The following is a 24,831-nucleotide window of genomic DNA, read 5'->3' as shown; positions in this document are numbered from 1 at the left end:
GTGACAAGGTCCTGGAAAGACTCAACACGTGCAGCCTCACGGTGGCAGGGGCCCAACTGGTCGACTGGATCTCTGCCGTCCACATCTTCAAAGGTGAGGACACCCAGAGCCTGGACGGCCAGTCGGCCATCTTTCCTTACGTTGACCCCTGGGGTCAGACGGCCACCTACTTCCACAAGGGGGCGTGTCAAGGTCGTTTCAGAAAGCACAGGTTTTTCGCCATGATGAGGAGCGCCAGAGACGCGACGCTGAAGGACGACTGCGTCGGGAGACGCTGTGGGCACGGCGTCTGCAAGTTGGTGAATGTGGTGGGGATTTGCGAGTGTAACCCAGGATATTATGGGGAGAGCTGCGAGATGAAGCTGGAACATTACAACCCGTAGCATCCCCTGCAGACGAGGGTTCCTGTCTTCTGCTGTGAAACGCTGGCATGCTAAAAGCAATCTCAAGCTGCTCAAGCTTTGTGCCTGTCTGATCGCTATCAATAAAAATCATCAACGTGAATTTGTTGTCTTTATTTATGAGCCAGGTTTGATGCAGCCAGTCTCTTTTTGTATGTTGGCTCATGTGTATTTGAATCTGCACAACCTTTTCTTCTCCATTCATGAAACAACACCAGTTGTGTGGACTGCTGTCTCACTCCTCGGATTCTCCTTCCTCATCCCCTTGGGCTCTTCCTAGTCTCCTCTTGCTGTCCTTCAAGTTTGCTCTCAGTCTTTCACTGGTTCTGATCAAACTTGATCACAGCTTAACTGCAGGACCGCTTTTAAAGAAACGGGCCCCGAGACGGTTCCACTTTTGATGCATAAAACTGCAGATTCATTCACATCATTGTTCTATGATCTTAGGTCAGAGGTCAAAGTCCAGTCCTTTAGAACCAGAACCTTCAAATTCATGTGTAAAACGCCGTCAATAGCACGTCATTATCTGAACCAGCAAATGGCAAGAACCAAGGTCGTGACGTCAGAGTCGCAATGACCGCGCCGGTCACGTGACGCGCTGTGTGTAGACGGAGATTTGTGAGACGTAAAGAAGCTAACTGCTAACAGCTAGCAACAGATCTGCCGCACCCGGACGAAAGGGACGTGACCGGTACCGACCGGACATCGGAGATTGGCGCCCTGGCTCTGTGGTAAGTCATTCCGCGTGCAGGGCGAGACGGGGCGGATGCTCCGGTCCGAAACGAACCTGGCTTGACGGAGATTCAAAAATACAATAGCAGCGACGTGAGGAGCTGCGACTAAAGCTTCATCCTGGAACTGGACCAGAACCTGCACTTCCACTAATTATATCGCGACCTAGGTCCAAACCAGGGCTGGTCCGAGACTGGAGAGAGAATTTGAAACGGAGCATAATCGTAACTGATTATAGCGGGATTTCCACTAGCATCACTGGGAAGTACCAGAATCAGGGCTGAGACATTGAATGGTTCTGAGCCAGGCTCATGACTTGGGTCACAGCAAGGACCAGGAACCGACCAGGTCCGGACAAAAGAGCTGACCATCAATGTTCCCACATTGACTGAGGGAACTGACAGCTGCTTTCTCTGAGATTCCAGTCCAGATTCAGACCGGATACTGTGTTCTGATGAAAGTGCGTTTCAGGTGGCAGGATGCCCACCTCTCCCCCTCCTCCACCTGGAGATCGTCCGTCCGCCTTCCAGGTGAAGTTCGTGTGAGTGGCGTCAGAATATCGGGTCCACATCTCCACACAGTTGCTGCTCTGCTTTTGTCCAGACCAGGTCCTCCCCCTTTAACCCAGAGGCAGTCAACAGACGAGGCACACCCCCCACAGACACCCCTCCGGGGCCGTTTTCACGGGAGACAGCGCCGGCGCGACTCCACAGAGAGTCACAGCTGGATGGAAACTCGGACACAGCAGCTGCGGCCTCCGTTTCAGAGCATCCTTACCTCCGCCTGTACCAGTACCTGCACCAGAAGACCACACCCCCTGCTCAGCAGCTGCCCTCACCTCCTCCAGTGGCACAGCCTCCTGCACTGGGAGCATCACAAGAGAGTAAGACCACCCCTCTGTCTGCATCCAGCTGATGACAATAGCAAACGTAGACATGATGATGGTAACCATAGCAACTGTTCCCATGAGAATAACAACAGCAACGCAACTTCAACATTGATTCACAGAAACCTCTATGGCCCGTCCAGTGACCCATGTTGTGGCACCAAGCCCAGCAGTTCAGCACCTTGATGTCAGGGACCACCAGTCCCCTTTTGGAGCGTCGGACTCTGTCCCTTCTACTCCCAACCCCCTGCCACCTGGCTCACGCCGGGGCACCGCTCCCTCTCCTCCATCTCTGTCCCCCTACCACAAACAGAAGACTTTCCTTTCAACACCAAACAGCACCCCTCCTCTGCCATCCAAACCTCCCCCGTCGCCTGGAAACCGCCGGCGTCCCCCCACCTCCGGAGGAAACCCTCTGCCTGCTGCGCCTTGTGGGGCTCCTGTATCGCTTTCAGCAGCGGGCAGTGACTCAGGATCAGACCTGCAACACCAAGTCTCGGTCAGCCATAGGAGGAAAGCGAGCTCGCCTGGAGGCCACACCCCCACTCGAGGCATGGCGCCACCTCCTCCCTCCTCATCACCGGTGTCCTGCCATCAGGAGGCTCCTAGGGCGCCGCACCCCCCCTGCCGAGAGACAACAGGTACAAGTGTTAACTCTTGTTGATGAATGTTTTGGATCACATAACCAAGATTTTCTCCCCAGCTCCTCCTGTCCACGTCAGGGAAGCCCCGCCCCCTCCTCCTGTCAGGTCACTTGGAAGCCCCTCCCTTCCTTCTGACCACCCAGTTAGAGTCAAGCCCCCCGCACCTCCCCCTCCTCCTCCACCCCAAAGTGGAAATGCCTCCCCTACTTGCTCCGCTTCTTCCTTGAACGCCGGTGAGTCCTCCCCGTCCCTGTCGCTCCTCTTTTCTCCCCCCTCTCCTCTTCGTCTCCTTCCGTCTCTCACTCATCTCCTCCTTCACCTGTCTCTCTTTTGTCTCTCCCCAGAGTTTGAGTCCAGATTTTCGTTCCATCGAGTTGAGGATTTTCCTCCACCTGAGATCTTCAAACTGCTGACTAATGTTTACCCCAGCAAAGCCCAAAAAGGTGATCCTGCATCTTAGTTTCTGCTGTGATCGGAATACCGAGGAAAATCCTAACTGTTCTTGTGATTTCAGTGATGAGAGGAGCGCCGCCACTGCCCCCTGTAGGCAGGTGACTCTCCCGGGCTCACCTGAACTCAGGTGTGGCTCCTGATCAGTGTCAGACTGAACTCCTTGACAGGTCTTCCGGAAGTTGACTCGACGTTGAAGCTGTGACTTCATGGACGTGGCAAATATCCTGTTTTGCGCCGCCTAATTCTGCATGTTGGTGTGTGACTTACCTGCAACGCGCTGCTACTGTTACTTCTTCTGAATTCATGCGTCCACCTTCTGTCAATAAACTCTGAAGATGGGAAAACACTCATGTGGTCGTAATGAATCTGAAAAGCATATTTATGGTCTTGTTGTGGAGGAAAATATACGGAATATTTTTCATCAGAGTGGATGCACAAAACTGGGACTAAAAGAAGAAGGAAAAATAAGAACAAGCAACGTTAAATAAAACAGGATGCCTTTTTAAACGGGTTCCTCGATATTTTGAGGTGCAGAAGCTACAAAGGGGCGCCGATAGATGGCGCTTGGGTAACATACTTCAACGGAAGTACGTCACAGCAGCCCCACGTGTTGATATACGTGCGTAAACATGGCGGACGAGGAGCCCGTGACTGAAGCGCCCACAGCCAGCAAGCGGGCCAAACTCACAGCAAACACTCCGGAGGATGAGACTCAGAAGCAGCAGGAGAACCGGAGGCGGCTACGGGAGCTCGGGCGAGAGGACGAATCCGTGAAGCTGCTCGAGGACCTTGTTTTTGGGGCAGAGGAAGAGCTGCTGGGCAGGCTGGTGCAGGTAAATGACGTCAGCAGGAGTTCACTGCAGCAGGATGAAGATGCTCGATCAAATTCCTTCTGACCTCACAAGTCAGCACAGTCGAAGTGGCTTTGTTTTCAGCAGGAGTCAGACCTTACTGACACCGATGTGTTGTTAACAGAGAGATGAGCAAGCGCCTGAGGAAGATGAAGAGGAGCAGCTGCTGCATCAGGAGGAGGAGGAGGAAGAAGAAGAAGAGCAACAGCGTCGTCCAGTCCTAGCAGCTGCCTGGGTGGATGAAGACGATCACCTGGAAGAGGAGTATGTGTCATGAACGACAACGAGAAAACAGCTTCTACAGTCTCTTCACCGACCTGATTTCTGAGAAGAAAGTTGAAATTTAAAGGTCACGTTCTGCCCCATGAAAGAACTGTGCGTGTGTGTGACCTCAGGGTGGACATGACGCATCGTTTCCGTAAAAACCTGATGAAAGGAGAAGCTGAGAGGAAGATGAGCAAACACTCTCTCCAGGAGAGGATGCGAGAGCAGTGAGTCCATGCAGCACTACACTGTAACACACATGACAGGGACTGTACTGATGCGTGTGTGTGTGCAGGTTCCAAAAGGTGATGGGCGGACGTCCCTCGTGGGCTGACATTTCAGAGAAAAAGCCGACGGGTGATGGAAGTTTATTGGCTAAAAGAGTTGTATCCTTGTCCATATTCATGACTGTGTTTTTGTTTACTCAGATGAGGATCGTGATGATGATGATGAAGATGACCTGATGAAAAGAACTGGAAACTTCCTCTTGTCTTCAGATCGTTTACCTTCTGGGGTTCTGAGAGTCAGTTGTGTGTGTGTTTTTGTGTGTCATGTTACCTGTGGAGTTACCAGGTGTGTGTCCCCTCAGATGAAGAGGTGTCTCCATGCCAACAGTGCCCGGCCTTCAGACGACAAACTCACGTCGGTCCAGTTTCACCCGGCGGCCCAGGTGGTGTTGACGGCCGGTCTGGATTGCTCCGTCTCTCTCTTCCAGGTACTTGGTGGTGAGCCGTCGTGGCGGTGTCTGCGCCACTGACCTCGATTCCTCGGCTGTCTCTCCACAGGTGGATGGGAAGACCAACCCGAAGATCCAGAGCGTGCACCTGGACCGCTTCCCAGTCTACAAGGCCCGCTTCAGCCGGGACGGGGAGTCCGTCATCGCGACCAGCATGCGCAGTAAGATGTTCTACATTTACGACATGATGGCGGGTCAGGTGTCTCCAGTTAACGCCATCCGAGGTGAGGGGCGTGTGTGAGGTGGGGGGTGTTGCAGATGGGTCAGGAGGGTTTACTTGCTCTGTCTGTGCCTGCAGGTTTAAATGAAGCCAGGGTGAAGGACTTCACTGTGTGTCCACAAGGGGGCACTTTGCTGTTGACTGGAACCAATGGATACCTGCACCTGCTCACCCTCAAGGTCAGTGACCGGTGGCTATGGGAAGTGTGCGACTAGAGAACCTCACGTGAGTGTGCGTCTGCAGACCAAGGAGGTGGTCCGCAGTGTGAAGATGAACGGGACGGCTGTGGGCGTGGCCTTCAATCAGGATGGCACCAAGTTTTTCACGAGCTCAGGTAAGGGTCACTGACACGACGTCAGAACTCGTCACTCATGAACTGTGTGTGTGTGAGCAGAAGAAGGGGAGGTGTTTGTCTGGGATATTCGGGGCGGCCCATGTGTCAACCGCTTCACCGATGATGGCTGTGTCAGGTCTACCACCATGGCTGCCTCACCTGATGGACATCACCTGGCCTGCGGGTGAGTCGGCCAACCTCTGTGATGTCCAGTCTCCGGGGTCGTCATGTGACCTCTGTTCCAGGTCCCAGTCAGGTGTGGTCAACATCTACTCCCAGGAGGATTGTCTGACCTCCAGCAGTCCCAAACCTCTGAAGGCCGTGATGAACCTGCTGACCCCTGTGACCTCCCTGGCCTTCAACCCCTCCTCCGAGATCCTCGCCATCGCCTCAGGGGCCGAAGACGACGCCGTACGACTGGTGAGAGGAAGACCATGATGGTTGTGATGAAGGTGATGCTGATCATGGTCTTCTACAGGTTCACGTCTCCTCACTCAGCGTCTTCTCCAACTTCCCAATGTCGCGGTCAAAGGTTGTGCATCGGGTCAGGGCCATGGACTTCTCTCCTCACAGTGGCTTCTTCTCATTGGCCAACAACAAAGGACACGCCCCTCTGTACAGGTGACTGAGCCGAGCACAGCTGGACGCCGGTTTGATGCCGTGGAGCGACACGTGCGCTCAGGACTGGTGGCTCAGGGACTGACCCCCAACACTTTGTGCTTTCAGGTTGCTGCACTACAAGAGCTTCTGATGACATCATCGTCCCAGAGAGCACATTTTAATAAACTTTTGTTTCATATAAATGATGTCAGCTGCATCTTTCACAACTTCATTAGCTTAATGTAACTCAAGAGTGCTAATGCTGATCCAGAGCAGCGTCTTCATCATCATCACGACCTTCATCAGCAGTTTTATGACCTCTACTCTCATCACAAGTGTCAGGAGAGGAGCTGAAGCCTCAGGTTGTTAGTCGACTGAACAGGTTTGTTCACCTGTAAGAATCAGGAAGTCAGGTCACCTGACTGGCTGCAAGTCATGTGACTAATCATGCCAAGCACTTCATGCTTCTTTGTGAGGCGAGGCCTTTTTAACATGGACTCACATTGAGCTGTAAAGTCAGGTGGAAAGGAAGCAGTAATTTGGTTGACGATCTGGCGAGACTGAGTCTGTCCTCCCTCTGAACTCATCCGACCACCTCACATGCCTGAATGGCCCCTCCCACTCCTGACATCACCAGAACCAGAGTTTCAGGCTCTGGGACAACGTCGACTCCAAGGTAAGTCACATCGTACTTCTAAAGTAATTTAAAGTACTTTCTGATAGTTGTGTGATGGAAACAAACTGTGGAAAACAAGTGAATTCTAGCGTTCACCTGTTGCTGGAGGAAGCAACTTCCTGTCGCTCGCTATAGCCGTGATTTTCTCCACAGTCTTGGCTAAGATGTAGCTTCTGAGGAGTGTCTCAGGCGTTCTCAGTTCAGAAGCTGTGCGCTCACGCTAGCACTGTGCAGCTGTGTTTACTTTTCATCTGAATTTTAACCCAATACATGTTTTCTGAGATGGCTGCACCAGACACAGGCTTTAGCCCCGCCCCTGCTTCATGCTTCACTGTCTGCCATCTTTAGCTGTGTTCAAATGTGTGTCCCTCAGCTGAGGCCCCGCCCCTACACCTGCTCTCACAGGTGAGACGCGTGTTTCTCTGCTGCTGACAGCAGAAGCTGGCAATCTGTGCGTCGCTCTGCAGCGCTGATGGCGGCTGAGGCCTCTGGGCAGGAGCTGTTCTCCGAGCAGGAACTGACGTGCTCTATCTGTCTGGACCTGTTCACCGACCCAGTGACGACACCATGTGGACACAACTTCTGCCAGGTAAGACCCATCAACACAGTAAACAGCTGAGTCATTTAACATGACTGTGGTGGGCCAAATATGCTGACTAATGATCCGCTGCTGCTACTGCTGTGTCCATTGCTACATCGTCGCTCAGAACTTGCCACTTGTGAAAGTGCTGACTCATGAATCCAACCTACAGGGCTGTATCGGGGGTTACTGGGCGTCGAGTCCCCACTCCACATGTCCACTGTGCAAGCGTCAGTTTGAGGAACGTCCGCGGCTCAGCATCAACCGGACGTTTGCTCTCATCGCTGACAAGTACAAGGTGATGCACTATGGCGGCGCCGCCTCGGCCCTACTCGGAGGCTCAGACGGCGTCAGTTTGGCCGCCTTGCCGGCACAAGGCTCGGACGACGCCTTACTGGCGGCACTCCCGGCCCTGGAGGAGATGGTGTGGTGTGACGTCTGCACCGGGATCAAACAGCCGGCCGTGAGCTCCTGCCTGACCTGCACAGCGTCCTACTGCAGCGAGCACGTGCGGCCACATCACAGCACGCCCTTCTATTCCAAACACCCGCTCATGGACCCACAGGAGGCCCTGCGGGGCCGCACCTGCTCGCTGCATCGCCGCCTGCTGGAGGTGAGTGAGAGCAAGGGTGGAGGTCACATGATGCTGGGAATGAACTTCCGTCCACACTGATGATGTCGTGGGCAGGTGTTCTGCCGCACGTGTCAGCGCTGCATCTGTGCGATCTGTGTTCTGGAGGAGCATCGAACCCACACCACCGTCTCGGTGCAGACGGAGCGACAGAGCAAACAGGTGCTGCTCGCTGACTGACTGCCCGCCTCTCCGCTCTGGTTCTGACCCACTTCTCTCCGAGCAGAAGCATATTTCCAGGACGGAGCAGGAGATTGTGAATCGGATCAAGGAGAAGGACATCACCGTGTCGGAGCTGAAGAGGAAACTGGAGGCTCTGAAGGTTTGGTTTTCAAGCACTGCTTTCCTTCCCAGAGCGGGTCTCAAACCTTGGTCTTTCAGAACTACGCTGACGGAGAACGCTCCCAGGTGGAGGAGCTGCTGGACGGTGTGTCCACTTGTCTTGCCCAAATCCGGTCTCAGGTGGTGGGTGGGATTCAGGACCAGCTGGACGCCGTCATGTCGAAGGGCGAAGGGCGGGTCAAGCGCCTGGAGGAGGAGCTGGGACTGTTGACAGACAGGCGGGGGACCCTGGAAGCCCAAGCCATCAGCCAGGATCACATCAGCTTCCTGCAGGTGCATTGTGGGTAGCGTGTGTGGAGGTGGGGGTGGTCTCATGTGAGCGTGTTCAGAGCTTCGCAGAGGCGGCGTCACCGTTGGAGGAGCCTGAGGATGAAGAGGAAGCAGACCTGTCCCTCCACTTCCAGCTGTCGGAGGTGAAGAGCGCCCTCTGTGAAGTGAAGGACAGAATGGCCGACATGACGGAGAGGATCGCCGAGGTCGGCATCAACCACGGCTCCAGAGGGTCCTGTGAGTGACGCTGTGGCTTGTGGCTCCGGCGAGGATGTGTCCTCACCGTGCCTGTCCTTCAGTTTCTTCAGGGGAGACTCTGCTGGCCGAGGGCTACCAGGGTCTGAGAGGAGCTGCGGGACTAAGGAAGAGTCAGTGGTCCATCAGAGGTGAGAGCCAGAGCGAGTCATTCACCATTGATGTCAGTGTGGATGACAAATGTTGCTCTCTGTCTCTCACAGATCTGAAGAAAATCAAGCCAGTCTCAGGTGCATGACTTGCCCTCAACTTTCGCTCTATAACTAGGACTTGTGCCTGACTCACTGTTGATGCTCCACTGGATTGAATTGTAGTGAGCCGGAGAATGATGTCATCAACAAGCGACAGATTGTCCAGAGTCATTCACACCTTTTTCTGGATACAAATGTTCATGTTGTAAAAATTGCTCTGAAAATGTTAAGTGACATTCAATCATGAGAAAGTAACAATGAAACTACACACCAGATGGTGGCAGTCTTGACACCATTTATTGCACTTTAAAGTACAGCGTTATACACAACTCTGTGAATAAAAAATCTCCCAAAGAATGGAGCAGGGATGCAGACACGTACTATTACAGGTCCATAGTCTGGGGGGATTGGGGTCCACTTTGCCGGTCAGTCTCGTCTCAACCCTCTTGTTTGTGTACTTCATGTTAGTGCCATCTCTAACTGTTCGTCATGTTTCAGGTCACAAGAAAGCTCGAGTCTATGAAGGTGAGACACACATGCTCTAGTTCTCGACACACATTGATATGATTTCGGGTCACATTTGTTCCACTCAAGAGTTCTTGTGATTAAGATCCAGTTTGGGGTCTGCTTTGCTCTCAGATGACGTCACGCTGAACCCGGTGACGGCATACCCGTTCCTCATCCTGTCCGAGGACCGGAAGCAACTCAAGCGGGGCGAGAAGCTGCAGTTCTACAGGAACAGCCCGCAGCGCTTCGACGTCTGGTCCTGTGTGATCGGCAAGGACGGCTTCAGCGCCGGGCGCCACTACTGGGAGGTGAGACAGCGCCAGCAGGGGATGCCCTCGCTCTCCCTGACTGCTTGTTCTTGTCCAGGTATTTGTCGGAGAGAACAAGGACTGGAAGCTGGGCGTCGTCATGGAGACGGCGCAGAGGAAGGGCCTTTTTGATATGAGTCCGCCAAATGGATACTATGCCCTCTGGTGGAGCAGCAGCCAACTTAGGGCACTAACCACGCCCCCTCTCACCAAGGTGATGACATCAATTCATGAACGTAACTGAGGGCACAAAAAAATTAGCAGGTGGCCCAGATTTGGCCCCCGGGCCTTGAGTTTGACTCACTGGAGAGTCGGAGTTGAGGAACTAGAAGAACCTGAGTTTGCGTTTTATCATGGAAGCTCAGCACTGCTGTTAAGTGATACACAGTCACATGACCAGAACCTCACCTGCCGTCTTCGCCTGTGCAGGTCAAGGCTCCTCCCAAACTGCGTCAGGTGGGCGTTTTCCTGGACATGGAGGCTGGACAAGTGACCTTCTACAACTCCAAGTCTGGGTCCGAGTTGTACAACTTCACCGGGGCGGAGTTCTGCGGGCGAATGTTCCCGCTGTTCGGCACCGGTGACAAAGATGTTCCGCTGGTGCTGATGACGTCACAGCAGCAACTCACCTGAGCCGCGGCTCATATCAACGCTCTCAGCCAGTGGTCATGTGACATCATCGCGTCAGGCTGACTGGTGTGAAAGGTGAATGGTGAAGGTCCGATGAAGGAGACAATCAATAAAAGTACTGATTGGTTGAATACTTGAATGGATGAGTGAACCTTTGAGGGTTAAACAAGTGAGGTCAAAACAGGCATTCTCCCAGATGGGTCTGGGAGACCCTCTTGGTCACGTGGTTCAGCAGCTGATAGTCGAGGGCGGGCTCACCTGCATGCCTCAGTTTTCGTCCCTCGCCCTCCAGTGAAGGATTCTCTCAGGATGAGGCCACGACTGAGCCCAGCACCAGAACCGGCTTAAAGGAGAAGACAAACAGTGGCGGTGGGCGGGATCCTGGATCTGCAGGGACCAGTGGAGGCGGGATGAGGGGGTGGGCGGAGCTTCAGTCCTGTAACCTGTGTGAGTGACGCGTCTCTTTACAGCGGAAACATGAAACATTTGCAGACGGTAAAGACGTTTCTATCTTGTTTCATCGAGTTATCGATCCGTACACGTGTCGGTGCTGGCGTTAATCGATCCCTCTAACCGTCTACCTGTCGATCTGTCGACCTGTTTGCCTCGAGGTGCTGTAACTGGATCTGAGAGGGAAGCTCAAAGTTCGTGTGTGTGTGCGCGCGCTTGTGTGTGGAATGTGGGTGTGTTTGGTTTACAACGTCAATGTTAGAAGTTTTCCACCCAGCGAGTTAAGTATAAAACCTCAGATTGGAAAAAAAAAGTTTAATTCATCCATTAGATTGAGGAACAAAACATATTTCATATGTCGTCTTCTTCATTCGTCTTGTTTGTTGTGACTCAGCGTCTGATGTTGACGTAACAAAGTACACGATTTGTGTATACGTGACTGTCACGTGACCTCAAAGAGAAAACGACTCGGTTCTGGGAGAGAACAACAATGTTGACGTATGTTTCTTTCTGGTGCAAACGTGTCTTCTACGTGTCAAGCCGTCCTGTCCCCGTGGTCACTCCACGGTTTGGGTGAAAGTCAGACCCAGTTTTAACCCGGCAGACGCGAGAGGAAGTGGTCCACTCCAGAATGAGATTTCCTCTTTCGCACCCCTGGTGGACCATGGACGCCTGGAGAAATGAGTCTCTTACCACTTGCCCTGTGCAGCTGGAATGTTTCTGCAGTTGGAAAACGAATCGATGGACGAGTTTTACTATAAAGTTTTGTCGTCAACTTAAGTCAGTGGACGTCAATGTCTCTGGACACTGCTGGTCAGGAAGCACAAACTTCCGTGAATCCACAGAACCGTTTCCTGCTTTTGTTCTGATGTGAGTCTGGAGTTTATTTCATGCTGATGTCATCACCCCTTGCGTGTCCTCCTCAGCCTGCTGCTGGACCCTGACGCCTCCCTGACCCCGTCCACAGGTCTGTCCAAACGAGGGCCACCATGGCGACAAGGACGGTCCAGCACAGTCAAGGTGAGGAGAGATCTCTGGAGGCAGCTCAGGAATGATCTGTAATTGTGGTGTGAACCTCACCGTCTGTAAGTCTCAGTGAAACACCACTCTTGTTCAGTCTTGTGTGAGTGTCATTCTTTTTGAGTCCCTGTGATTCTTCTTGAGTCCATGTTCCACCATGACTCTTGTGGAGCCATGAGTCTTGTTGAGCTGTGTTGCTCTGATTCTTGTTCGGTCGTGCATCAGTCAGACTTGTTGACTCTTGTGTCTGTGACTCTTGTGTCTGTGGCTCATGTTGACTTTTGTGTCGGCTACTCATATCGACTCTTGTCTGTGACTCTTGTGACTGCGACTATTGTTGACTCTTGCCTGTGACTCTTTCTGACTCTTGTGTCGGTGACTCTTATTGACTCTTGTGTCTATTACTCATATTGACTCTTGTCTGTGACTCTTGTGTCTATGACTCTTATGTCTGTAACTCTTGTTGACTCTTTTGTCTGTCTTATTGGCTTTTGTGTCTGTTACTCAAATTGACTCTTGTCTGTGACTCTTTTTGACGATTGTGTCTGTGCCTCTTGTTAACTTTTTTGTCTGTGACTCTTGGTGACCCTTTTGTCTATGACATCTGTGTCTGTGACTCTTGCTGACCATTTTCTCTGTGACTCTTGTGTCTTGTGTGACTCTTTTTGACTCTTGTGTCTGCGACTCTTGTGGTGGCCCGTGTTTCCCATCCTTTCTTCATCCAATCGTGTAGCAGCTGTTTGCAGCAGGTTCAGACATCAGGAGGCTCAGATTTGGACCATCAATGTTCTGAGCTGAAACTGGTTCCTCTCCACCTGACCAGAGTGTATGTGCTCCTGCAGGTGTTGGTCTGGTCCTGGTGGAATTCCACTACGAGTATCAGGGACGGGATGGCGCTCTGGTCTCCATCCAACCCAACGAGCGCTACGTCCTGCTAGCCAAGACCAACGAGCACTGGTGGCAGGTGCAGAGCTCCTGTGGGTCCAAGCCTTTCTACATCCCGGCTCAGTACGTCAAGGAGCTGCCCTCTGAACTCCCCTCACCCCTGGACTTTGCTCAGCCGCTCAGTCCCAAACCAGAGCCTCTTCCTGTGGCGGCCCCAGTTCAGACCCCTGTCCCGATACCGAAGATTCTGGAGGAGCCCAACGGCACCAGAAACAAGCCCGGAGACGAAGTGATGATCCGACTGAGGCCTGATGCCGCTGGCAGCCACAGGAAGACTGAGAATCGCATGTCGACCTTTGGCGTGCCCTTGGACACCCAGGACCCGGTCCCGCCTCCCAGACAACACACCTCTATCTCCACTGCTGGAGAGGCCCGAAACACTAATGCTGCTGTGAACCTGCTGGACACGACGCCCCAGACCCAGGTCCGCTCACAGTTATTCCCCAAGACTGAAGCCATCCCTGTGGAGACGCCGACCGTCCCACCTGACCGGCCTCGCTCACCTGTGAAGGAGCCAGAAGGGTTGGATGGGGTGGACGGGTCCTGTGAGGTGAGGTCAACCGAGGACCGGCCCAAAGAAGAGGCCTGTCTCGAAGAGGGGTCCGAGGAAGTGGGGCCCAACAAGGAGCGGCACAAGTCGTCGGAGGATTCTGCTGCAAGTGGAATTGTGGATGAGGACTATTCCTCAAACTCCAACCACATCTATGAGTCCATCCTGGACCTGAACCTGGACCCTGCTCTTTTGACTGGCGGCCCGTTGAGTCCGGACCTGTCTTCAGAAGAGGTTAGACACTGAAGGCATCAGTCTGTCTGTCCTGCTTTGGAAACTGAGGCCCTCTCTCCCCCCAGGGTGATGGTGTGTGGGAGCAGCTGCTGGACCAAGTTTCGGGGCGCACCTATTACTACAACTCTGTCACCGGAGCCACCTCCTGGAGCACGCCGGAGCCTGCTTCCAAGCCAACTGAGCCTCAACCTGTACGGCATGATTGGTGTTATATGGCCAGGTTTGTCCATTCGACTCACACGGTCTGCTTTCTCTCTAGCCCCCACTTCCTGCTGAGGACTACCCCGTGGCCCCTGTGCTGCAGGTAATCCCTCACTCCTGATCCGTCTGCTCCTGGGGGCCATCTCTCAGCTTCATGAGCAAAGGGGCGCCTGTTTTATTTTCCAGGTACTGGCTCACAGACGGAGCGGGTCGGACTGGGCAGAGGTAGATGCAAGTCACTCCTTCACTCACGACTCGCTGCTGCAGAGCCACCTGCTGGAGAAAGCAGGGATCATCAACAAAACGAAAGTGGGGGAAAATGGGAAGAAGATTCGGTAAGTCTGGACTGTTTTGCGATTGGCTGCTGCAGTCACATGATACTGTGACTGACTGATTCCAGGAAGAACTGGAGCCAATCCTGGACCGTCCTCCATGGTGGAATACTGACCTTCTACAGAGACCCGAAGACCACACCGTCAGGCGGCGCTGTAAGACGACGACGACGATGATGATGATGATGATGGTGATGACGAGTAATGGGGCTCCTGGTGTTCTCCAGAGTAAGTCGTCGCAGATTGTTCCGGAGTACTCGGTGGAGCTGAGAGGGGCGTCAGTGGCCTGGGCATCCCGGGACAAGTCATCCAGGAAGAACGTGCTGGAGGTGCGCCGCTGTTTCTGCCTCCATTACCATGGCGATACTGACTTGTGTGTTTCGCTGTTGCTAGCTGAAGACTCGGTTGGGATGTGAGTTCCTGATGCAGAATGACACCGACAGCATCATCTGCGACTGGATGAAGGTCATCGAGGAGACCATCCGACAACTGGTATGCCATCTTCTGCCCTCACGGGCTCACACAGGCTCAGGGTTGTGTTGTGCCCGCTTCAGGAAGTGGACCACCAGTCAGAGAGCGAGGACGAGGACTCGGACAGAGACGACAGGAAGACATGTGAGTGGTGTTGTGACTGCAGCTTCCACGCTTGTCTCACTTCCTCTGCATCTGCCGGCAGCGTCCCGCTCCAGTTCTGAGCAGAGGCGGGTTCGGTCCAAACTCAGGAGGTTCCTCCAGCGCCGGCCGACTCTGCAAAGCGTCAAGGAGAAAGGCTACATACGAGGTGCTGTCGCCTGTCTTTGTCCTGGTTCAGTCCTTACGCAGCGTATGTGTGTGTGTGTGTCACAGACAGTGTTTTCGGCTGCCACCTGGATACACTCTGCCACAGAGAAAACTCCACCGTGCCTCGGTTCATAGAGAAATGCATCAAAGCTGTGGAGAGACGAGGTGAAAGACGCACAGAGGCACAACAGCAAAGACACGCTCACTCATCTGCTCATGCTCAGGTTTGGACGTGGATGGCATTTACCGAGTCAGCGGAAACCTGGCCATGATCCAGAAACTCCGACATCAAGTTGATCACGGTGGGACTCTCGGATACGCCCACCCTCGCTGTCCGTCGTGGCTGCTCGCCTGACCTTGCTCTGTTTGGATTGGCAGAGGAGCAGCTGGACCTGGACCAGTGGGCGGAGATTCACGTGGTGACCGGAGCCCTGAAGCTGTTTCTGCGGGAGCTTCCAGAACCGCTCTTCCCCTTCAGCAGCTACGACAAGTTCATCGCTGCCATCCGTCAGTACCGATTGGACCGCAGCAGTTTGTGACTTGATCTGCTAGGGCTGTTGAAGGCTTTGTTAGATTCAAACATCAGACAGCAAGGGAGAGTGGTGGGAGAGAAGGACGAGGCTCATGTCTCTTTCTCTTCTTCAGAGCTTCCTGACCCGGCTCTCAGAGTTTCCTACGTGAAGGATCTGATCCGACTTCTGCCGCTGCCGAACCACGATACCATGGACATTCTGTTCAGACACCTGCGCAGGTATGAGTCAGGCTCCTTGGCGGTGGGGCTGCTGGTGTGCTAATGCCTGTTTGTCTCCAGGGTGGTGGACCACAGAGAGTCCAACAGGATGTCTGCCCAGAGCGTCGCCATCGTGTTCGGACCCACTCTGCTTCGGCCTCAGATCGAATCGGCTCAGATGACGGTCCACATGGTGTTCCAGAGCCAGATTGTAGAACTGATCCTGAACCAGTACAACAGCCTCTTCACAGCAGAACCCTAGAACCTCAGGACTAGCAGCACCAAGGATGGAAACGAACATGCTGTGTCAGCACCTCAGGGGAACGTGGAAACTGACTCGTGGATTCTACTGAACACTTTTCAACTGGAACTGTTTTATCTCAAACTGACTGTGTCTGATGTCATCGCTGGCCTTTTTTTTGTAGTTTCTGGGATTTTTTATTTCTATTCGGTCCATTTTGATTCAAGTGATGTTTGCTGTACTACTGCTGTTTTTGTTCACCGTTTCTCATCTGGAAATAAATGTTTAATTGGCGCTTCTCTGTATTCAACATCAAGTCCGTGAAGAAGACCTTCACCGGCAGGGGGCAGCACAGGACAAACTAACATGGAGTGTCACTGCCCTATTTGCTTCTTCATCCCGTTTTGCTTCCAGGACTCAGGCATATGACGTAATTTCCTGTCCGCATGGCCACATTGGTATTTCAAGACGTATTTTACTGTGTATATTAACTGAGACCTCGTAGGCAAGATAGAAAACTGCATGCAAATTGCACAGAAAAATCCAATTATTTCATGTGAAATCTTGTTAAAATATCCGAATTGTTGAATACAAGTCAAATGTAGTGATGTGTATATATATAAAATAAGGTCAAAATACAGTTAATACGTCGGCGTAGTACTTTAGTAATTCAAATTCTGCTTCTCTTGATGAAATACGAGCGTGTAGTGAGACGTGGCGTAATGACGTTGCTAATTTTATTCTAATTTATGTCAAGCAGCTACACCCATGTGGACAGGAAATGACGTCTTGAAATACCAATGTGCGCATGCGGACTACACACTCGTATTTCAGATTTCAGATGAAATAATTGGATCTTTCTGTGCAATTTGCATGCAGTTTTCTATCTTGCCTACGAGGTCTCAGTTAATATGAGTATTTACTGTAGGAATCTGCACCTTTAATGTATCTTCCGCGTGTTCGTTTACTCGTGAGAATGACTACCAAAAACCCACAACTTAAAATCCAAAAGAATTTATTCCCTGACAGAGGAGTCTAATTACCCTAACAAAGCTCTGGGTCCACAACTACGCCTGACTTAGCCTTAGCTCCAGTGGTGTAGAGTGACAAAGACTATCTCTGGCCCTGACCCTTTTATGACACATTTCATCTTGGGGTGTAGTCTCCACTGATTGGTCCTGGGCTCTTGGGGTCCCCGTTGCCATGGCGCCACATTCCTGATCTGATTTCGACACCCCTTGGTTTAGAGCGACGTTGATGAATCCTCTTGTTGTTGCCCATTTCCTGGCCTTTTTTGGGTGGAAAGCTGTAAACAGATAATCCAGTCCTCTCCTCTGATTGGCTTGCTTCTGCTGGTGGACTGGCTGGTCCCATCTCTGCCTGGCTCTGCCTGGGTCCATAATTCATCCTCCTGACCCATCGCTGTGCCAGAGGTTCCTTATCTTCCACATTCCTTCACTTGGGGGAAGGTAGATGTTTGTCCCCACAAACTCAGGCTCAACTCAGGCTGTTTGGACCGGTTCTGGGTTAGATGTCTCCTGGGTTCCTCAATGGTCCTGGTACCCGGTGGTTCCTGCCTTTCGTGACTCACTCTTTCATACACGCATCTTTCCCGCACTATCCTTATCATACACACCTCTCATACTGGATCAAACTGAGGTTACCTTACCCATTATCACTGCGTCTGTTGGATTCAGTCTTTCATTAGACAAAGCATTTATTCAATAGCAGATACTTGATAAATATGATCATAAGTAAAATATCATGATTCCCACAATACTCAGTAAATTACGTCATAAGCCTGAGCCCTGGAAGCAAAACGGGATGAAGAAGCAAATAGGGCAGTGACATGGAGAACCGACTTGAAAGGCCGCTGGAGGGCGCGTGCATGTGTCGTCATGGCAACGCTGTGTTTTGCTGTGTGATGTGATCGCGCTCTCCTGAACAAGTAAGACATGTTTTCTGTTATTTCGGCTAAACATTGTTTAACTACATAGTGAAATACACCATCGCAGTGAGCAAAAACATTAATAGCCCATCCCGAATTCGAACCAGAAAACCAAAACGTTAATAAAACTTCTTGCTTTCTAAGAAACAAAATGTGTTCAGGGAAGCGTTAGCTGCAGTGGACTGCGTTTTCCTCACCAGAGTCTTTATATTTTTTGATTCCCTGTTAATCTTCCTCTAATCCAACTATAACCCCCCCTTCCCAGGAGGAATACGGACGTGTCTCCAGGATCTTGCGAGGCTGACTTTCTTTTGATATTCAGCAACACCATCCAGTTGCGATGTCTGCTCAAGATACTGTCATCGACTTCTCTGCCTTGGAGCTGGAGTGTCGGGCAGCGGTGGAGCTGGACCACAAGTACCGTCGAGAGAACGACGCTAAATTGCGAGCGGTCAATCAGCGGGTGGCATCATATCAAGAGTTCAGGTGAGTCTTCCTTCCCCTGGTGGACGCTAGGTGTAACTGCAACTGAAACGTCTCGGTGGTCCTAGGGATCTGGTCCTGGCCAGCAACCTGAAACCGATCCACAAGACGGTGAGAGACGGGATACGGAAGCAACCCTGGAACCCGGTGGTCACCTCGAGTCACAATCACGTGACCTCCAGCCACATGAACCAGTGACCTGTCAAGTGTTTTGTTAATTTAAATAAAGGTTTCCCTGTGTTGAACACGCTCATCGTTTCTGACACAAATCTCGAACGTGACTTTGGAGGTAGGAAATAAAAGCAATTTATCAGCGGACAATGTTCGTGCGTGTGTCTGTGTGTGCGTCTATGTGTGTGGGCGGAGACTGGGAATCAGACATCACTCGGAACCAGCGGACCAGTCCGGGCGTCTTCCGAACCTTTGCGGTGAGTAGACTTTCTTCTTGCACACGGAGAAACTTCAGAAACCGTATTTGCCAACAGATCCTGATGATTCAGCAATAATCATGCATTTAAAATGTATTCGTTTATTCTTCCGAAAATTGCATTTGATCTGTACTTCGCGGCGCTGTATTTCCTCCTTTTAATGATCAGTTTATGATTTCACAATATTAAGACAAATTTTATGTCGCCTTGATCATCAACTTCGGATGCATCACATTCTGCTGTTTATTTTCATTAGTATGAATGTATTTTCAGTCTAAAATCGGACTGAACTCCCGCCGTGCTCCTCGTTCTTCGTGTGCGACACGTCATTCTATGTAAAATTCTCCTGAAATATGCCGTAAGAATCATGATTTCCTGGTGTGTACTTTCCGTTCAGCCCATGACTTGAACATCAAGGTCCCTGAGGAAGGTGATGCAGTCTTCAGAAATGTTTGACGGAGGAGAGAAGATCCTTCATGACGTGCCAGAAGCCCAGAATGCTCTTCTGGAAAATCACCGTAGTCTTCTCAAAGTCTCGGAGTACTGCTACCAAAACTACATCCAGGTGAGAACACACTGCTGCTCCCAGTTCCACTGTTGCTCGTGACTGAAGGTGAGTCCTGCGTGCAGTCAGGCAACAGATCAGCGCTGGCTCTGGAGGAGACCAAGAAGCTGACCTACCAATCTTTGGCGAGTGTGGCATATCAGATCAACTCTCTGGCCAGCAGAGTGCTGAGTCAGCTGGACACTCAGGCCAATCAGCTGCTGCACCTGGAGTCGTCCATCAACCTGATTGGTCAGGTGAGACCCTCGCCTGGACGGACTGGGTCCTGAACTGGTTGCCGTGACGTCATCTTTGTGCTCAGGCCGTGGAGATGCACCGCGAGAAAGTGGCTCGGCGGGAGATCGGCGTCTTCACGTTGGTGCAACGAGTCGCACATGCTCACAAAATCCTCCCCCCCTCACCCCAACCACCGCAAACCTACAGCCGATGTCCCATCGACTACCAGCTGCTGGACCACCTTGGACATGGAGCCAGGGTCAGAAGGATGTGGCACCTCAGCTCACAATGACCTTAGTGAAGGTCAACGTGATCAAGAGCTTTAGACAGCACATGATGGGACCGGATCATAGGTCCAGTCTAGTCCAGAGTTATGTGTGTCTTCTGGAACTCAAACTAGCAGAAGGCTTTGCACTGTGGTGTCTGTTCTGTCGGGACAAATCTACACCCTACACACACACACACACACACACACAGAAGCTGCTGAGCATTGTTGGCCGTGGGAACTGGTTCAGGGCCTCATTACAAATCACAGAAGCTCATTGATGTTCGCTGGCCCCACAACTCCTCACCCCCACTTCTCTGCACAGATTTCTGGGAGACCAGCAAAACAAAGCGGAACCATCCGGACCCTTGGATCCACCCTCAGGTTCTTCAACATTCTGTCCCTGCCAAAGACGACAAGACTGGAACCTTTCCTTGTCTTTCAGAACCAGCCGAAGCTCTGAGGTACCCCTGTATGGATCACTGGCCCCTGCAGAACCTCCAGAACCAGCTGCTGCTTCCAGGTGACAAACACACACACAGGCATGTGCGCACAATCTTGTGAGGAGAGGAAGGAACTTGTGATGTTTTAAGCTTCAGGATTGGAAAACAGGTGGAGCCGCCGACCGTGCCTCATCTGACGTCACCGAGTAGTGCTCCTGGCTCTTCCCCCTCTCACCCACTCCACTCTCCTGGAGGGGTTGAGGCTCTGCCACTGCCACCAGACCGTCCAGCAGAGGCGGAGGTCCTGCCTCCTCCACCGGACCCTCCTGCAGAGGCTGAGGTCCCGCCTCCTCCACCAGACCCTCCTGCAGAGGCCGAGGTCCTGCCACCTCCACCGGACCCTCCTGCAGATGTTGAGGTCCTGCCTCCTCCACCGGATCCTCCTGCAGAGGCTGAGGTCCTGCCTCCCGAACCCGACACATCTCTACCAGTTGATCCCCACCCTCAAAATGCTGAGGCCCCTGCTCCTCCATCCAACCTGCCTGTTGCAGTCCCGGCCTCACCGCATCTTGCTCACCCACCTGCAGCTGCTGAGGCCTCGCCCCTTCCACCTGAATGTTTAGAGGCTGCTTCACCTGGAGCTGTAAAGGTTCCGACAGGTGACAGGATTCTTGATCTTTATCAGGTAGTATTTGACCACTGGCTTTTATCTCCATCAGTGGCCTCCACCACCAGGGGGCGACCTCCTCGTCGCTCAGCGCTCAGCACCTTGTCTCTGAGGCTTCCATCAGGCTCCGGCCGCCACCGCTGCCAAACCCGCTCTCTCTTCCTGCCGTCGTGTAAGCTGACCAGCCAGTGTCTGCCCGTCTCAGAGAACTTGGACTGATGGCTCGCCATTCTCTCAGTTATCATCCCCCCTCCTCCCCCATACCCCGCCCCCTCTGTCCCCTCGCAGCCGCCGCCTCCCCCGCCAAGGTTCTGCCTCCCTGCTCGGCTGGATCACCTGGGTAAGCAGCTAGCGCCTTCATTTTAGTCACATATATTTGATACCTTGTTTAGCATTTGAAATGTTGTTGATAGCAATGAGCTCAACAGAGCAGCAGGTGGCAGCAACGTCACTTACAATACAACAACCAAATAACCAACTAAAAAAACACATTGAATAACAGTAATGTTTTCTTGCCCTCCATTAGATCTGGAGATCTTAACTCCGCCTCCATGTCTCTTATTGGACAATGAAGGAGGCTGTGACGACATGACACCGCCCCCTTCTGACCAACCGAAGCAAACACCACAGTAAGGTACTCGTGCTGGTGTTGAGTCTCTGCTGGTGTCTGAGAACGTCACCAGTCATCTACTTCCTCTATTGTCCAGGTCGTCTCAAGTCCAATAGAAAAAGTGGAGAACCCGCCGTATCAGATGTGAGGCAGCAGAGGAGCATAGACGATTTATTCCAGCTTGCTTGAATCACTTCGAAGAAATGTTTGTGAAAAATTAATAAAAAGTGTCACTCACTCCTGACGTTAAACCCAATTATTCGTTAGAGAAATAACTTCACACGATTGAGATGAACTTAAAATTTATATTTTTTTATTTTATATTTATTTTACTGCAAAACATAAATAAAATAAATAACTATAAATAGAAAATAAATATAATTTTGAAGAAGGTGCTTCAGAGTTTGCCAGCGGGAGCTTCTATGGCGACGAGAAGGAAGTGCAGCCTCTGCAGTTGAATTTTGGTCTCACATCTCAACCTGTCCCATGACGCGTTCTTGAAGCGCTGCAAAAAGTAGACGACAGTTAGTGCTCGAGGGGGAGGCAACAGCATCACAGGTTATTGGTCACAGATCACAGGGAAGCACCGAAAATTCAGCTGCCAAACAACTTTTAGAGCCTGAAGAGGCTCTAAAAGGAGAGCGGCTCCTAGCAGATGTCAAAACACTGAAGCGTCTGTCAACATGTTTCACTGAGATCTATCCGAATCCTCCGCACGTCATCACGACTGCACTTGGGTTAACTCGTATTTTGAAGCAGAAGCTGAGGAATAGTTACCTGAATTTAACTTTTCAGTTTTTCATGTTGGTGCACCTTGAATATATGGCTTCATTTAATCCTCTTTTTCTTTTTTTTATTGAAAGTGTATTTACAAAAGGCATAACATGGTAGAGATAAATATAATTGAATGAAACGTTCATTAAATAAAGAGAAAAAAAACAGATTTAGCGGTCAGAAACTTTTCTACACGATCAGTTGTATACACAGTCAAAGGGCCATACTTGACCTGGATCAGGTGATAACAAATCAGGTGGCTACAGAAATCACTCACTTTCAATCTCTTTTTGAGGCGGTGTAGAAATCTCCTCACTCCCTTCTTTGCTGTCTCACTGGAAACCTGAAACACACGTTTTAGACCTCAGTACAATGCAACACAGCAGTTTTAAATCCAGGAGAGATAAGTACTTACACATTGGTTGAGCTCGAAGATCTGCACTTCCAGTATTTGCAGAAATGACGTGGTTTTGTTGTCGTTCTCCAGGGAGTAATTGCCGTGGAAATAAACGTCAGACAATATTCGAAGGTTTTCTTTGATGAAGAAGAGCTGGGGCTGGACCTGGAACGCGTCACTCGGTTAGAATATTCAACTATTGCCAAGTTGGGGAGGAGAAACCGCGTGTTGCGCCTTACCTGCAGCCGCTGCACACGGCTGTACATCCGATGTGGGAACGGAACCGGGCAGTCCGTGGCCGTCAGCGGCCTGCCCTGAAAGACGAAGAGAAATGAACAACTTGCACGGGTCATTTGAACCTGGAGTCCGCTCCTCACCATCAGCTTCAGTGAATGCAGCGCTTCTTCGCTCAGGCGGCTGGCGTGTCTCAGCCAATCACAGCAGGATATCGAGGAGAAGAAACTCAAGAGGAAGAGAAGTCTGAGGACCTCCATCACGTAGGTGGCAAATACGATTGTGGGACATTTGCATCCTTGCAGATTTTTATTCCATATGATGAAACGGTGAGAGTGAAAGCGGGAATATCCAACTTTCTACTCTCGCTTTCCTAACTGACGCCGCCGGGGCGCTCTCGCTCTCCTCTGTGTTTCGGCATTCCCCGCCAGCCTCCTCCACCTGACCATCCTCCCCGGTCACACCTGACCTCTTCTTGTCCTCCGTTATCTCATTCTCCCACTCCGCCTCACGCTCCCACTCACCCTCACTCAGCGCGACGGTCCTGCCGCTGCATGCTTGAAACAGTGTATCAAAGAAGGCGAAAGCACGGAGCGGCCAGTTCATAAAAACACAAACCTCCTAAACGTTTATTTACTTTACGCGCTCAGTGAAAACTCCTGAACCTTATGATATTACAAACTGAACTTTTGTGTAGTTGCGCGATGGCGTCACAATTTCACTTTTCTGTCTGCCGTCAATTTTCAACTTCCAAAACTTTTTTTTGGGGCCCGGCGTCGACCGGAAGTGACGATGTGAAACTACGCGAGGACACTTTCGTTTTATATCGCATTCGTTTCTCACGCACGCGCGGCTGCATGGATGACAACATCTGGTCCCCGCGTGTGAGAACTTAAGTCAATAAATAAATATCACACAGAACTTCAGAACTTAAAATAACTTAAAGCATTAAAATGAGAGTAGAAGAAATTCCTAATAAAATGAAAGACATTCGCAAACAACCAAGAAACAACAGAAGAGAATAGAAGAACTGAATATTTTACTGATAAACTAAATAACTAGATTTCTACTCAGCATAATCTTTCACCACAAACAAGGAAAAAATGAAATGCAAAACTAATACTTGAAGGTCTGTACTAAAAATAACATGGACAGGTCTAGTTAATTATTAACATAATTGCATATTGTAGCTCCCTTATTTGGTCAAATAAGGGAAGGCACTGTGTCTTTTCAAGCCAAGAAAGATAAAACTAACACCTGCATAAATGCACACACACATTCTTTCTGGCTCTTTGAGATATAACTGAAGAGACCTTGAGGTCGGAGGAGCAGTCTGTATCTGGCCATGTTGGTGTTCCGGGACGGGTTGGCGCCTCCGTCCAAATTTACATTCTACAGAGGGCACAACAGGATATATTCAATCTTTAATTAACACTTTGTAAACAATGAATGATACAATAGAATCAGTGGCTTCTTGATTGTAATAGGTATGTAATGTATTGTTGAAACATAAGTAAACATGATGCCATTATACAGAGTAAATTGTAGATCAACTAAAGACTGATAAAACATAACAGAGTAGATTACAGATGAACAAAACATTATTTAAAACAAGCACAATTTGACGGCTTTATAAAATCATCATTAACATGACTGTAACTGTTGATACCGATTAACTAAAACACAGAGTAAAAACCTGATCAACTGCGATGAAAATACACTATTTCACCTCGTCAGACTGAAATTATACTAAAATATACGCCCTCGTTGAGTGAGCATGAGAAAACTACAAGATGCCTACAAACGG

The 24,831-nt window shown here is 51.0% G+C and overlaps 6 protein-coding genes across 10 annotated transcripts; all 6 read left to right on the top strand.

Moving 5' to 3' along the window:
* The first annotated feature begins 1,054 nt into the window (after positions 1 to 1,054).
* LOC128750961 (WAS/WASL-interacting protein family member 2-like) lies at positions 1,055 to 3,432 on the top strand. The gene is made up of 7 exons (XM_053851640.1): positions 1,055 to 1,132; positions 1,605 to 1,663; positions 1,742 to 2,016; positions 2,142 to 2,660; positions 2,723 to 2,896; positions 3,008 to 3,106; positions 3,178 to 3,432. Exons 4-7 carry the CDS (start codon positions 2,150 to 2,152, stop codon positions 3,216 to 3,218), a joined length of 825 nt encoding a protein of 274 aa, XP_053707615.1. The 5' UTR covers positions 1,055 to 1,132; positions 1,605 to 1,663; positions 1,742 to 2,016; positions 2,142 to 2,149; the 3' UTR covers positions 3,219 to 3,432.
* A 293-nt stretch (positions 3,433 to 3,725) lies between these two features.
* Positions 3,726 to 6,300, top strand: utp18 (UTP18 small subunit processome component). Its single transcript, XM_053851595.1, has 13 exons — positions 3,726 to 3,949; positions 4,092 to 4,231; positions 4,363 to 4,458; positions 4,527 to 4,588; positions 4,660 to 4,754; positions 4,821 to 4,946; positions 5,017 to 5,191; positions 5,266 to 5,366; positions 5,431 to 5,521; positions 5,582 to 5,705; positions 5,767 to 5,941; positions 6,000 to 6,142; positions 6,248 to 6,300. The coding sequence occupies exons 1-13, from the start codon at positions 3,746 to 3,748 to the stop codon at positions 6,270 to 6,272; spliced, it is 1,557 nt and encodes a 518-aa protein (XP_053707570.1). The 5' UTR covers positions 3,726 to 3,745; the 3' UTR covers positions 6,273 to 6,300.
* A 219-nt stretch (positions 6,301 to 6,519) lies between these two features.
* On the top strand, positions 6,520 to 10,655 carry LOC128750933 (E3 ubiquitin-protein ligase TRIM39). Of its 2 annotated transcripts, XM_053851585.1 has the most exons (14): positions 6,744 to 6,797; positions 7,171 to 7,202; positions 7,265 to 7,386; positions 7,550 to 7,990; positions 8,066 to 8,170; positions 8,235 to 8,330; positions 8,390 to 8,623; positions 8,680 to 8,857; positions 8,920 to 9,006; positions 9,079 to 9,105; positions 9,565 to 9,591; positions 9,706 to 9,881; positions 9,940 to 10,095; positions 10,311 to 10,655. In XM_053851585.1, exons 3-14 carry the CDS (start codon positions 7,270 to 7,272, stop codon positions 10,512 to 10,514), a joined length of 1,848 nt encoding a protein of 615 aa, XP_053707560.1. In that variant the 5' UTR covers positions 6,744 to 6,797; positions 7,171 to 7,202; positions 7,265 to 7,269; the 3' UTR covers positions 10,515 to 10,655. The 2 variants fall into 2 exon arrangements, with proteins under 2 accessions (XP_053707559.1, XP_053707560.1); XM_053851584.1 differs by lacking the exon at positions 7,171 to 7,202 and having other exon boundaries at positions 6,520 to 6,797.
* A 275-nt stretch (positions 10,656 to 10,930) lies between these two features.
* Positions 10,931 to 16,288, top strand: arhgap27l (Rho GTPase activating protein 27, like). Its single transcript, XM_053851577.1, has 16 exons — positions 10,931 to 11,006; positions 11,888 to 11,981; positions 12,824 to 13,710; positions 13,776 to 13,901; positions 13,970 to 14,014; positions 14,098 to 14,246; positions 14,312 to 14,399; positions 14,471 to 14,572; positions 14,637 to 14,735; positions 14,798 to 14,858; positions 14,920 to 15,024; positions 15,090 to 15,188; positions 15,248 to 15,325; positions 15,402 to 15,530; positions 15,669 to 15,774; positions 15,835 to 16,288. The coding sequence occupies exons 2-16, from the start codon at positions 11,951 to 11,953 to the stop codon at positions 16,013 to 16,015; spliced, it is 2,286 nt and encodes a 761-aa protein (XP_053707552.1). The 5' UTR covers positions 10,931 to 11,006; positions 11,888 to 11,950; the 3' UTR covers positions 16,016 to 16,288.
* A 1,594-nt stretch (positions 16,289 to 17,882) lies between these two features.
* Positions 17,883 to 18,723, top strand: LOC128750968 (coiled-coil domain-containing protein 103-like). Its single transcript, XM_053851651.1, has 3 exons — positions 17,883 to 17,942; positions 18,208 to 18,428; positions 18,494 to 18,723. The coding sequence occupies exons 2-3, from the start codon at positions 18,283 to 18,285 to the stop codon at positions 18,621 to 18,623; spliced, it is 276 nt and encodes a 91-aa protein (XP_053707626.1). The 5' UTR covers positions 17,883 to 17,942; positions 18,208 to 18,282; the 3' UTR covers positions 18,624 to 18,723.
* A 61-nt stretch (positions 18,724 to 18,784) lies between these two features.
* Positions 18,785 to 21,852, top strand: LOC128750941 (ABI gene family member 3-like). 4 transcript variants are annotated; one of them, XM_053851602.1, is made up of 11 exons: positions 18,785 to 18,853; positions 19,251 to 19,418; positions 19,484 to 19,654; positions 19,720 to 19,893; positions 20,225 to 20,283; positions 20,345 to 20,422; positions 20,493 to 21,001; positions 21,062 to 21,181; positions 21,248 to 21,349; positions 21,536 to 21,643; positions 21,717 to 21,852. In XM_053851602.1, the coding sequence occupies exons 2-10, from the start codon at positions 19,287 to 19,289 to the stop codon at positions 21,640 to 21,642; spliced, it is 1,452 nt and encodes a 483-aa protein (XP_053707577.1). In that variant the 5' UTR covers positions 18,785 to 18,853; positions 19,251 to 19,286; the 3' UTR covers position 21,643; positions 21,717 to 21,852. The 4 variants fall into 4 exon arrangements, with proteins under 4 accessions (XP_053707577.1, XP_053707575.1, XP_053707578.1 ...); XM_053851600.1 differs by having other exon boundaries at positions 21,536 to 21,638; positions 21,717 to 21,851; XM_053851601.1 differs by lacking the exon at positions 18,785 to 18,853 and adding an exon at positions 18,863 to 18,946 and having other exon boundaries at positions 21,536 to 21,638; positions 21,717 to 21,851.
* Positions 21,853 to 24,831: the final 2,979 nt, after the last annotated feature.

The sequence above is a fragment of the Synchiropus splendidus genome, chromosome 19, assembly GCF_027744825.2.
Source record: "Synchiropus splendidus isolate RoL2022-P1 chromosome 19, RoL_Sspl_1.0, whole genome shotgun sequence".
In the NCBI taxonomy this organism is placed as follows: Eukaryota; Metazoa; Chordata; class Actinopteri; order Syngnathiformes; family Callionymidae; genus Synchiropus; species Synchiropus splendidus.
The sequence above is the reverse complement of the archived record's forward strand: the minus strand, read 5'-3'. Positions and strand labels throughout refer to the sequence as shown.

What these genes read in the sequence shown, in the direction of transcription:
- LOC128750941 (XM_053851600.1), top strand. Translation starts at nt 19,287, where the DNA reads ATGCAGTCTTCAGAAATGTTTGACGGAGGAGAGAAGATCCTTCATGAC. An exon ending in GCTACCAAAACTACATCCAG is followed by an intron (nt 19,419 to 19,483) that starts GTGAGAACACAC and finishes TCCTGCGTGCAG; the next exon opens with TCAGGCAACAGATCAGCGCT. An exon ending in ACCTTGGACATGGAGCCAGG is followed by an intron (nt 19,894 to 20,224) that starts GTCAGAAGGATG and finishes TTCTCTGCACAG; the next exon opens with ATTTCTGGGAGACCAGCAAA.
- LOC128750933 (XM_053851584.1), top strand. Translation starts at nt 6,722, where the DNA reads ATGCCTGAATGGCCCCTCCCACTCCTGACATCACCAGAACCAGAGTTT. An exon ending in GTGGACACAACTTCTGCCAG is followed by an intron (nt 7,387 to 7,549) that starts GTAAGACCCATC and finishes TCCAACCTACAG; the next exon opens with GGCTGTATCGGGGGTTACTG. An exon ending in CCGGGCGCCACTACTGGGAG is followed by an intron (nt 9,882 to 9,939) that starts GTGAGACAGCGC and finishes GTTCTTGTCCAG; the next exon opens with GTATTTGTCGGAGAGAACAA.
- LOC128750961 (XM_053851640.1), top strand. Translation starts at nt 2,150, where the DNA reads ATGGCCCGTCCAGTGACCCATGTTGTGGCACCAAGCCCAGCAGTTCAG. An exon ending in CCCCTGCCGAGAGACAACAG is followed by an intron (nt 2,661 to 2,722) that starts GTACAAGTGTTA and finishes TTTTCTCCCCAG; the next exon opens with CTCCTCCTGTCCACGTCAGG. An exon ending in CCCCAGCAAAGCCCAAAAAG is followed by an intron (nt 3,107 to 3,177) that starts GTGATCCTGCAT and finishes TTGTGATTTCAG; the next exon opens with TGATGAGAGGAGCGCCGCCA.
- LOC128750968 (XM_053851651.1), top strand. Translation starts at nt 18,283, where the DNA reads ATGTCTGCTCAAGATACTGTCATCGACTTCTCTGCCTTGGAGCTGGAG. An exon ending in GCATCATATCAAGAGTTCAG is followed by an intron (nt 18,429 to 18,493) that starts GTGAGTCTTCCT and finishes CGGTGGTCCTAG; the next exon opens with GGATCTGGTCCTGGCCAGCA.
- arhgap27l (XM_053851577.1), top strand. Translation starts at nt 11,951, where the DNA reads ATGGCGACAAGGACGGTCCAGCACAGTCAAG. An exon ending in CCAGGAAGAACGTGCTGGAG is followed by an intron (nt 14,573 to 14,636) that starts GTGCGCCGCTGT and finishes CGCTGTTGCTAG; the next exon opens with CTGAAGACTCGGTTGGGATG. An exon ending in CTGTTCAGACACCTGCGCAG is followed by an intron (nt 15,775 to 15,834) that starts GTATGAGTCAGG and finishes GTTTGTCTCCAG; the next exon opens with GGTGGTGGACCACAGAGAGT.
- utp18 (XM_053851595.1), top strand. Translation starts at nt 3,746, where the DNA reads ATGGCGGACGAGGAGCCCGTGACTGAAGCGCCCACAGCCAGCAAGCGG. An exon ending in GCTCCGTCTCTCTCTTCCAG is followed by an intron (nt 4,947 to 5,016) that starts GTACTTGGTGGT and finishes GTCTCTCCACAG; the next exon opens with GTGGATGGGAAGACCAACCC. An exon ending in CAAGTTTTTCACGAGCTCAG is followed by an intron (nt 5,522 to 5,581) that starts GTAAGGGTCACT and finishes GTGTGTGAGCAG; the next exon opens with AAGAAGGGGAGGTGTTTGTC.